General features: G+C 45.7%; 1 protein-coding gene across 4 annotated transcripts in view; it reads left to right on the top strand.

The window, feature by feature from the left end:
- The first annotated feature begins 677 nt into the window (after nucleotides 1–677).
- Aplp2 (amyloid beta precursor like protein 2) overlaps nucleotides 678–10,363 on the top strand; it is a 62,888-nt gene continuing 53,202 nt past the window's right edge. For all 4 annotated transcript variants that reach the window (XM_021644030.2, XM_021644029.2, XM_021644028.2 and 1 more), the window contains exon 1: nucleotides 678–904. In XM_021644030.2, the coding sequence (XP_021499705.1) occupies nucleotides 800–904 (105 nt within the window). In that variant the 5' untranslated portion in view covers nucleotides 678–799. The remainder of the gene's footprint in view (nucleotides 905–10,363) is intronic.

Raw genomic sequence — 10,363 nt, 5'->3', positions numbered from 1 at the left:
TGGCCCCAGTGCCACTGGATTTGGCCTTTCTGTGTAGCAGGGACTGCGGCGAGGCAGGAGGGGCTGGGAAAGGACCTAAGGAGCAGAGGTCAATAGCCTGCAGATATTGCGGGGTTCACGGGCGAAACAAGGGCGCAGCAGTCTGGAGGAAGAGAGAGCCCGGTGCAGCGCTGGGGAGAGCGGAATGCCTGCTCTTATCCTCCGGGTCCTCGGGGACGGTCCTCTGCAAACGGTCCAGGACTCTCAACAATTCATCCTGTTTTTAATTAAAACATTTTCCAGAAGCCCCAAAGAGGGCGGTACCCAAAGGAATATGAAAAATATCCCGCAGGGGTGGGGGAGTGGGGCGTGCCTGAATCCCGACACTGTGGGCGGATGATGCAGAGACACACCGATAAATAACCACTCGGACGCCTCCCCTCCTCGGAGCAGCGGCCCACCGTCCGCCTGGTGAATACTTGCTCGCCCCCAGCCTCAGGTCCGGGGCGGGGGCGGGGCTGGCCCCGACTGGGGGCGGGGCCATGCGGGGGCGCGCGCTGGGCGGGTAGGGGAGCGGGCGCATCCATGCTCTGATTGGACCTGGGCTAAACAAGGGGCGGCATCTTAGTTCAGTTATGCCGGCTGGTATTGGACCCCGCCAGAGAAGGGCGTGGTTTTGTGAAGTCAGTTCCGGTCGGTGTAAAACCCCCGGGGCGGCGGCGAACGGGCTTCAGACGCTTCTGGGTCGCGGAGTGGAAGCGCTGTGGTCTGGCTGTGCGTGAGAGCGGGAGAACCCAGCGCCACAGAGACCCGGAGAGGGATGGCGGCCACCGGGACCGCGGCCGCTGCGGCCACCGGCAAGCTTCTCGTCCTGCTGCTGCTCGGGCTCACGGCTCCCGCTGCGGCTCTGGCTGGCTACATCGAGGTGAGGACCGGGCGAGCGCCGGATCGGCGTCTCCTCCAGCCGCCCGGGAGCGCGGCCTGCGGGCGGGCGTGGGTCCGCGGCCGGGGACGCGGCGCGGGGTTCGGTTCTGCGGCGGGTTGCCTCCCCCCCGCACCCCGCCCGCGCGCCCCAGCTTTGCGCAGAGCTTAACGCCGAGACCGGGCTGCCTCCGCCGCCGCAGAGGCCAAATGAAAGGCGTCGGGGCTGCGGGGCCGCCCCAGCCCCCTACCCGCCGGCGGCGCCGCCGCATCCTCGGGGACACCGCGCCGCGCGCCCTCCCTCCCCCGGGACCATGCGCGCCTCGGCCGTGCGCCCTGCGGGCCCCGCGGCGCTCTGGATGGGGCGGTCGGCGCAGGGTCCCTGGGTGCCCGCAGCGGCTGGGTGCCCCGGGCATCGGGCTCGCACCTGACCGGCCGGCGCTCAGCCTTTGTTGGCCAGGTGGACCTGGCAGCGGGGATGCGGCTCCAGCCCTGGCGAGCGGCCGAGATGCCGAGGGAGCGGGGCGTTCTGCGCCCGCCGCCTGCCTTCCCAGCCGTTTGCCCAAGTCTGGCAAACTAGGGAGCCCGTCTTTCCTGCTCCCGTGGACGTTGAGCCTTTAGGGAAGGGTATCCGTCAGCGCAGTGGGAAGACCTCTCAGGGGTGCTTTAACTTGGGTCGGGATCAAAGTGGTTTACTCTGCACCAGAGGTGACCCCTGTTAACCTGATGAAGTCGCCTGGGGTCCCTGGTGGTTGGCGGGAGTTCAGGCCGCTGGAGGAGGCAGGATGTCGGGTGTGGAACGGGCACTGCGGCGCGCTTTGCACCTAGCCTTCCCTCAAGAACGCCCTGTTGCCGAGGGAGGCGTGGAACTTTATTTTTATTTACTTTCTCGAAATAGTGCTTGAACTGTTGGTCTGGAATGTGTGTTTCTGGTGCGGTGTATTTCTTCTTGCGCCCGCTCGTTGCTTTTGGAAATCACCGTGGTTTTCTGCATGTTGAGCTAACGTCAGAGACTGCATTTGAGGCATTACCTGAGAACGTTCCGATTAAAAACCCGTCTTAGAATGTATTCACTTCTACGGAATGTGTACATATTTCTTCGAATAAAAGAGATCTAAGGAGAAAAGAATTCTCCGGATGGAACAGCCAAAAAAACAAAACAAAACAAAACAAAAAAAAAAACAAAACCTTTGCATTCGTCTTGCTTGAAACTTTTTGACTGAAGTGAGGAAAAGGATGTTAAGTCTTAAGTAGAAATGGTTAAGTTTATATACACGAACTTTTAGATTATTTTAGCTGTAGGTAGGGCTGAATCTGTGATCCCGGAAAAGATATCCCGAGGAAAACAGCTACATTAAGTAGGATGAGAAGAGAAGGTGGGGGTGGGAAATTGTGTTTTATGTATTAAGTGGGCTGTAGTGGGTCAGGGTGTCAAAAACCATTGTTCACACTCAACCTCACTTCCCAGTGGTGTGAGAAACTTCAACCACTAGTGAATTCACAACAAAGGATTCAGTCAGTTTTAAAGAAGCCATTTAACAGCCGGGCAGTGTTGGCAGGGCATGCCTTTAATCCCAGCATTTGGGTGGCAGAGGCAGGTGGATCTCGGAGTTCCAGGCCAGCCTGGTCTACAAAGTGAGTCCAGCACAGCCAAGGCTACACAGAGGAACCCTGTCTCAAAAAACCAAACCAAAACAAACAAAATAAGAATCCATTTAACTCCGGGGAAAAAAATAGCAATATCAGAATTAGTTGTTATGGATTAATTTTGACCATTAGCCACACTATTCAATTGAAAAGTTTGGATAAACAAAGTAAAAAACCTTTTCGAAAAATGCTTTCAAAAAGTTGTTTTGTGGAAACTTCTCTTCCTTAAAACTATATTTAAAATTTAAAACAGTGTCATCGTTTCAAGTGGTCTTTCCTTTTGCTGACTGGCAGAATTTTATCTGAATGTGTACTATTTGTTTATTCGCTGTCAGGCAAAGGACTGCTAAAGCCTTAATTTAGATGAGAATGGCTTAAATCAGGATGTCTTTGAGAAGGCCCTTATTGAGATTAGCCAAGGGGATTCTAGCCAAATCCCTGATCAAGTTGCTTGGCACAGAATTATTGATTGGCGGATCTTGAGTGTTGCTTGGTGTTGACTACGTTAATCTCTTACACCTGTTTTCTTGAACACTTCTCCGCTCTAGGCACTTCCTTTCATAAATCCCTGTTGTCTTGTGTGCAAGTCTCTCTTAGGAACCACAGGATGGTGTCTGTGTCCAAACTGCTCCCTTTGCTCTGGAGGTTTCCGCTTCTGGGACTCAGACCTTGAATTGGCTCTGCTGCATCTGAAAGTAATCTTTTGATGGGCAGTGTTCAAAAAACTCAGATATGACAACCAAGGGGGAAAAAGCTTTGTGAGGTATTTGTGAAAGGTGGAGTTGTATCAGGGTAATGCTTCTGTTACAACTACATTTTCCCCCCTGACATGGGTTTTTCTGTGTAGCCCTGGCTGTCCTGAACTTGTTTTGTAGACCAGGCTGGCCTCAAACTCACAGAGATCCCCCTGCCTCCCCAAGTGCTGAGATTATAGCCAGGCACTACTGAGACGGGCTACAGTTACATTTTAAAGATACTGCTGGTAACAGAGGAACTAAGTTTTATCAGTCTGGCCCTCTTCTGTAAAAGGAATTTATTTCATTCCCATCTAAAACTGAGCAGTCAACAGTGTGGTTACTTTGTGACTTACATGGTTGAGGAAGGAATTCTTCATTAAAGTTTGCATTTGAAAGTTGGGGAGAGCCTTTAAAATAGTTTTAAAGTTGTATTGTATGATTTATATTTATGTGTATCTGTGTGTTGAGTGTATGGCATGTGTGTAGCTGTGGCGGCCAAAACAGGTTGTTGGGTTCCCTGGCGCTGGAATTACAGGGGATTGTGAGCCACCTGATGTGGGCGCTGGACTCCAGACGCCGGTCACGCCGTTCTTTTGGAAGAGCTCTCAACCACTGGGCCATCTCTCCAGCCCCTCATTAAAATGCTTTTAAGAACACATTCATTTATTTATTTTGTGTATTGAGGCCCACGGGTTGTGGTCATAGACCAAAGTGGAGTCACTTCTCTTCCACTGTGTAGGCCTGTAGAGCAAACTCAGGCATGGTCAGGCCAGGCAGCAATGCCTTTATCTGCCCAGGGATCTCACCAACTGGGAAAACAAGCTCTGAAGCAACTTCATTTCCTAAATCTGCTTTGTTTGTTTTGTTTTGAGACAGGGTTTCTCTGTGTAGCTCTGCCTGGACCAGGCTAGCCTGGAACTCATAGATCTGCCTGCCTCTGCCTCCCTTGTGCTGGGATGAAAGGTGTTTGCCACCACTGCCCGGCCCTGAATCTACTTTTAAAAGCTCATTTGAGATGAAATACCAGTCAGGTATTTTTCTGTGAAAATGTAACCTGAATTGAGATGTGCTATGAACTATAACACACCAGGATGTGAAGATTTAGAATGAAAACAGTATCTTAATTTTTATATTAATGCATCGGGTAACTAAAATGCAGTTAGATTATTCTATCTATCTATCTATCTATCTATCTATCTATCTATATTTATTTTTGGTGTGTGCGCTCTGATGTGGCTGCTAGAAAATTGAATACTAACTATGTAAGCCCCTTTATAATTCTCTTGCACAGGTTTGCTCACACTGCTGGTCCTAGAGGTGTTGTTAGCACTTTTGAACATATTGTGTTTCTCTCAGTAGTCTTGCTTCAAGTTGTTCACTTGAGCCGTACTTTTTGGGGGTAAGGGGGGAGAGGGGACTTTTTTTTTTTTAAAGCACAATTTTGAATGTTATTTTTCCCTTGTTAACTTTTTTTTTTCAGTTCACATTGTATTAGAAATGATTTCAGGCTTACAAAAATGCAAAATTGTGCAAACAATCCTTGTGGAATTTACCTGCACTCAGCATTAACATTCTGAATATTTAGAATTTGCTTTCACATGACCGGATGTAGCTCAGTGGCAGAGTGCCCAGCACCCTGGAATGAGAAAAGAATTTATCATTTGTTCTGTTACCATTATTGTATTTGTCACTCATCTGCCTGAAAGTCAGTTGCATACATCACCCTCTTTGACCCCTAAAACCTAGAGCAAAGGCATTTTCTTAAATAACATCGGGACAGTTATGAACCTGGGACATTTAATATTGATACAGTCTTTTATGTCCTAGCTGTATATCAGTTTGTTAGTTGACCTGGTCACTTTTTAAAAATCTAATATGCTTTTGAATGAACTGTTGGCATTAGTATGTGAAAGATTATGCAACTTTCCGATTTTTAACTTATCTGATATTTTGACTTTGGAAAATCAAAATACAGCTTTTCAAGGTTCTTTATTCACTGTTACTGAATTCTGAGGATTTCACTTTTCTTTTTTTTTTTTTTTTTTTTTTTTTTTGCTTATTTGAGATGTAGGTTCTTGTTACTATGTCCCAGTCACGATCCCCCTGCCTCAGGCTGTTGATGCTGGGACTACCAGCATGTGCCACCACCTCCAGCTTGCATTTTCTCCCTCTTGAAAGCAACAAAGGAAAATTGTATAGGTGATGCATAGTCATTGTAAGATTAAAAAAACAAAAGACAAAAACAGAAAATACGTGAAAAATAGCCTGATAATCATTCAGGAAAACCTGGGAAACATGTCGGTGATGTTTATAGATGTATGATGTGTGGAAGCTTTATAAAAGTGGCACACAGTGTGTATTGAAGCTAGATATGCAGCACTTACTACCGTAGGGCTAATCTGTGTGCAGGGTGCAGTTGCTGGGGAAGGGCCAGTTGAGAAGAGAATTCTAAATAGCCTCTAATTAGATTTTCATGTTTCCTAGTGATATAAACTAGATTACTTCAAAGCTTAATTGAGTTTAGTATACTGTACCTTGATTTGTAGCTTAAATTAGAAAGTAGATCATGTGGGTGCATTCACATAGAAGGGATTCCAGTCCTGTGTTTTTGTTTTGTTTTGAAAAGTCAGGCCATTGTTTTTGTTTGTTTGTTTGTTTGTTTGTTTGTTTTTGAGACAGGTTCTCACTATGTAGCTTTGTCTGGCCTGGAGCCTTACTCTGTAGACCAGGCTGGCCTCAAATTCACAGATACCTGTCTGAAGGCATCCTGCTACAGCCAGCTGAGAAGTGAATCTTCAGACTACATAAAAGCATGCTGGACAATCATCCTACTCCTGATGTGCCTCTCCAGAGCGGAAGGTTGTTTTTTGTTTTTTTCAAATGAGTTTATCTTAAACACAATTGTAATCTATTGTTTGTTTTAATTATTATTACTACTACCATACGTGTAAGGGTGTTTGCCTGGATGCCTGTCTGTACCTGTGTGTGTGCCTGTGCCTGAAGATGGCAGATTAGGGTGCTCCTGGGCACTGTGTGGTTGTGCGTCACTCTGTGGGTGCTAGGGATTGAACTTGGGTCCTAGTGAGCAGCCAGTGCTCTTAACTACGAGTCATCTTTCTAGCCCCAGGAATGTATTTTTAAAATAGGAAGATTAGAAAGCTGACTATTCATTTATTATTTGTCCAGCTAGTGCTAACTCTTACTGGCTCTGTGAGGAATGCCAAATGGTGTAGCACTGGAAGCTGCGGTCTCTTGCTTCCTGTTGTCCAAGTGCACTTGCATGTGATTTCAGAATTTCAGTGGCTGCATCAGGGATGCTGTTTTCAAAGCTCCTCGGGTAACTGAAATATAGAGAAAAAAAATTAGCAAATGAGCGCTGCTCTCCCCCCATCCCCTTTTAGTCTGCTGAAATAGGTATTCACTACCACCTAAAAAGTGAGTCCAGTAGATTCCAGGTCATTCAGTCTGGCCAGGGCTTGAATCTGTCTTATTCTAAGTTCATTGCTCTATTCTTTCTTCTCTGCAGGGAGTTTCCCGATGTTTTTGGCTGTAGGTTTCTGTAAACTCATGCAAATTATATTATGAAATGTTACACACCAAATGTAACAACTCTTTGAAGTCATTGTTATGTTACTGAAGACTTTGCAGTTTTATAGTTTTCACTGATTATGAAGACCTTTTAGTGGCTTTTTCTATAATGTGCAAGCTCTTTAATAGTAAGCTTGTTTCATCTTTTGTAGTTTTAAAAGATGTCTTTATGTATATGAGTTCTGCATGTACACCTGCCGGCATGACAGAAGAGGGCATCACATCCCATTATAGATGGTTGGGAGCCACCATGTGGTTGCTGGGAATTGAACTCAGGACCTCTAACCAGCAGCTAGTGCTCTTAACCGCTGAGCCATCTCTCCAGCCTTTATTTTTGTATTCTAACAACAAGAAAAAAATGAAGACATTATCCCCTGTGGAGGATTGTATCAGAGTTGGGGGTATGGTATTATTCAAGAAGAGGCTGTCAGCTCCAGATGTAGTTTACAAATATTTGTCAGTGCACTCTGTAATTAGTAGATTGAGGTTTAGAAAAAAAAGTTACTTAGATTTTTGGCATGGGACAGCAGTAAGGGTAGCTAGTTAATTGAGCAACTTGCCAACGACCTTTACTCTGCTTTCCTGAGACTCACTTCCCTGAAGATGGTAATGTTCAGAGGAAGAGGAAATTGTCTTGTAAGTCTCCTTTCATAGTGAAGAAACATTTCCTAGTTTGGTGGCACAAGACTCCTTAAATGTCACTGGTCAAAATTAGTATTGTGTGTTTTTAGCCAATGCAGAGCTCCTTAGAGGAGGGATAGTCCCACTTCAATAGTCTTAGATTCCTAGGACCTGCTCTGGAGGAAAATGGAGCAAGCAGCCTTGAATCAAATTGGGCTTGGTTTGAAGATGTATTGATGGTGGCAACTCTCCGCTTGCAAAGCTCTGTATATGAGTTGCCTTAAAGAGAAACAACTAATTCCTAGCTACTGGATCATTTTGGGTTAAAAGTTAGCTGATGGGGTTTTATCACATTACATTGGTCCACTTCCTTTTTAAATACAAATGTGTGCGCGCGCGTGTGTGTGCGTGTGCATGTGCGTGTGCGTGTGTGTGTGTGTGTGTGTGTGTGTGTGTGTGTGCGCGCGCGCGCGCGCGCGCGCGCGTACGTGCGCCCGTGCTAATGGTGTGGAAGCCAGAAGTCAACATCAGGCTTTTTCTCTTCATCTGAGTTTTGAGATAAGGTCTCTGACTAACCCCAGAGCTAGACTTCCTGGCTGGCTTGCTCGCAAACTTGAGGCACCTACTGTTCTCTGTCCTCTCCCAGCAGGGGTTACAGATGTCGCCACCATATGTGACTTTCACATGGATGCTGGGGAGGAGAGCTCAGGTCCTAGTGCTACTACTGCAGAAGGACTTTTGTGATCCAAGGACTTGGGAAATGGAAGCCAGAGGACCAGGGGCTCAGGGACAGCCTGGGCTACCTACAGCAAAACTAAGAGGAACACACTTCAGATCGAAATAAAGCATTACAAATGAAGTAGTTGTTTGTACTTCTCTTCCTTTGAGTTTAATTGTTTAGCATTCCTATTTGTACTCATGTTGTCAAAAAACTTGCTGGTATTTTATTGAGCTGCAATACTTTGTCATTGATACAGGGCTCCTTTGAGGATTTCATGAGGTAAGAATGTGAAAAGCACGTGTCAAGGCGCCTACTCACTTGCTGCCCTCCCTAACCAGCCTTTTCATAAGCCTTTTGTTGCTATTTCTCTTTTTTTTTTTTTTTTTTTTTTTTTTGCAAGCACGAGAGGATGAGAGTATGTGTGTGTGCACATATGTGTTAAGGGCAGGGATCAGTTCTTTCAGCATGTGGATCCCTAGGGATTACACTCAGCAGAAAGTTCCTTTTATCTTTTAATCACCTTGGTGTTGACACCCCTCTCTCACCTCCCTCCAAGACAGGGTCTCAGCCTAGCCTGGGCTTGAACTCCCTGTGTAGGAGAGTATAACCTTGAACTTTTTTTTGTTTATTTTAAGAAATCAAGTCTCATTGCGTAACTCTGTCTGGACTGGAACTCCGTTTGTAGACTTTGCTGGTCTTGAATTCACAAAAATCCACCCACTGTTGCCTCTGTCTCAGAGGTGTGCAACACCATGCTTAGTTTTACCCTGGACTTTTGATCCTCTTGCTTCTACTTCTGTTGGCTGGAATTACAACCGGGGGCCGCTGTGTGTGTGCCTGACTTACACTGTGCTAGGGCTGGGACGTGGGACCTTGCCCGTGCAAGGCACGTACTCTATCAACTGAGATATGGCTCTAGCTGTGCCTTGCTTATTTTTGAGCAGTTAAAAGTTGCAAATAACACCAGAAAGTAGCCAATCATATTGTCATGAATCACTTCCAAGGTCAAAAAGAAAAGCAGAACCATGCCTTTCTGTCCTCCAGAAGTAACTATGCTCCAGCTTTTACGTATTTATTCTTTGCCTTTGTTTGTCGTCTTAGCAGATGTCCTCATTAAAATTTCCTTTTTAGCTTTTTAAGATTCGTGTAAAAGGAATTACTCAATATATTCCTGAGTATTTGGTGGCTTTCACCAAACATGTTTTTAAGAGTTTGTACTGAGCATAATTGTGGCTCACTGGCTTTTGTTGCTGATTTGTATGAATAAATAACAACTTCCTTGGCCCTTGGACACTTGAGTTCTTTCCACTTGCAGTTAAGATGTGCTTTTTCTCAGTGGCTTTACTTAAAATATTTTTGTGTGTTTTCTTAGGCTCTGGGGATGGAACCCAGAGCCTCTGATTCTACCCCTCCCCCAAAGGATTTATTTTTAAATTTTATGTATATGGGTGTTTTTTTTGCTTGTATATCTGTGCACCCTCTGAGACCAGAAGAGAGTGTTTGATCCCTTGGAACTTGAGGTATAGCTGGTTATGAGCTGCTTTGTGGGTGCTGGGGCTAGAACTTGTGTCCTCTGCAGGAAGAAGTGCTCTTAACCAGTGAGTCATCTCGCCAACCTACCCCCTACTCCTTTAATAATGTCTTTTAAAGTTCCGCTTTCCTGTATAGATGTCCAACAAATGTCATAGAGATGAAGAGTGCTGTTACTGTCTAGTTGGCTTTTCCTTTCCACCTCTTTGCTGGGTGGTGCTGGCAGATGCTGAGCCCAGGGCTTTGTGACTGAGATAGTCTGAGCCTTTTCATTTTTAATTTTGATGATACGTACTCAGAGCATCTGTCAACTTGTGATTCTCCTGCCTCAGCCTCCTGAATGCTAGAATTAGAGGCCTGTGCCACCAGATGTGTCTTCCTTTTGCTCCACTGTGCCACTTTTGTTAAATTTTTTTTATTTGTAAATCTGTTTTAAATTTTCTAAGTTCTGTGACCTTTCAGCTCTTGCACTAAATATTATGTTTTACATTTAGTAGAGCAGGCCCGGTGCACCTTGTTTATTTTACCTGTTTTAAACCCATCTTTCTTTGTTTACTACATGTCACTAAAAACATATCTGTTGGAATTTGTTTGGAATTGTAAGTTTATATAAATCAGT

The sequence above is a fragment of the Meriones unguiculatus genome, chromosome 1 (genome assembly GCF_030254825.1).
Source record: "Meriones unguiculatus strain TT.TT164.6M chromosome 1, Bangor_MerUng_6.1, whole genome shotgun sequence".
NCBI lineage: Eukaryota > Metazoa > Chordata > Mammalia > Rodentia > Muridae > Meriones > Meriones unguiculatus.
Note: the sequence above shows the minus strand (reverse complement) of the source record. Positions and strands in the feature narration are given on the sequence as shown.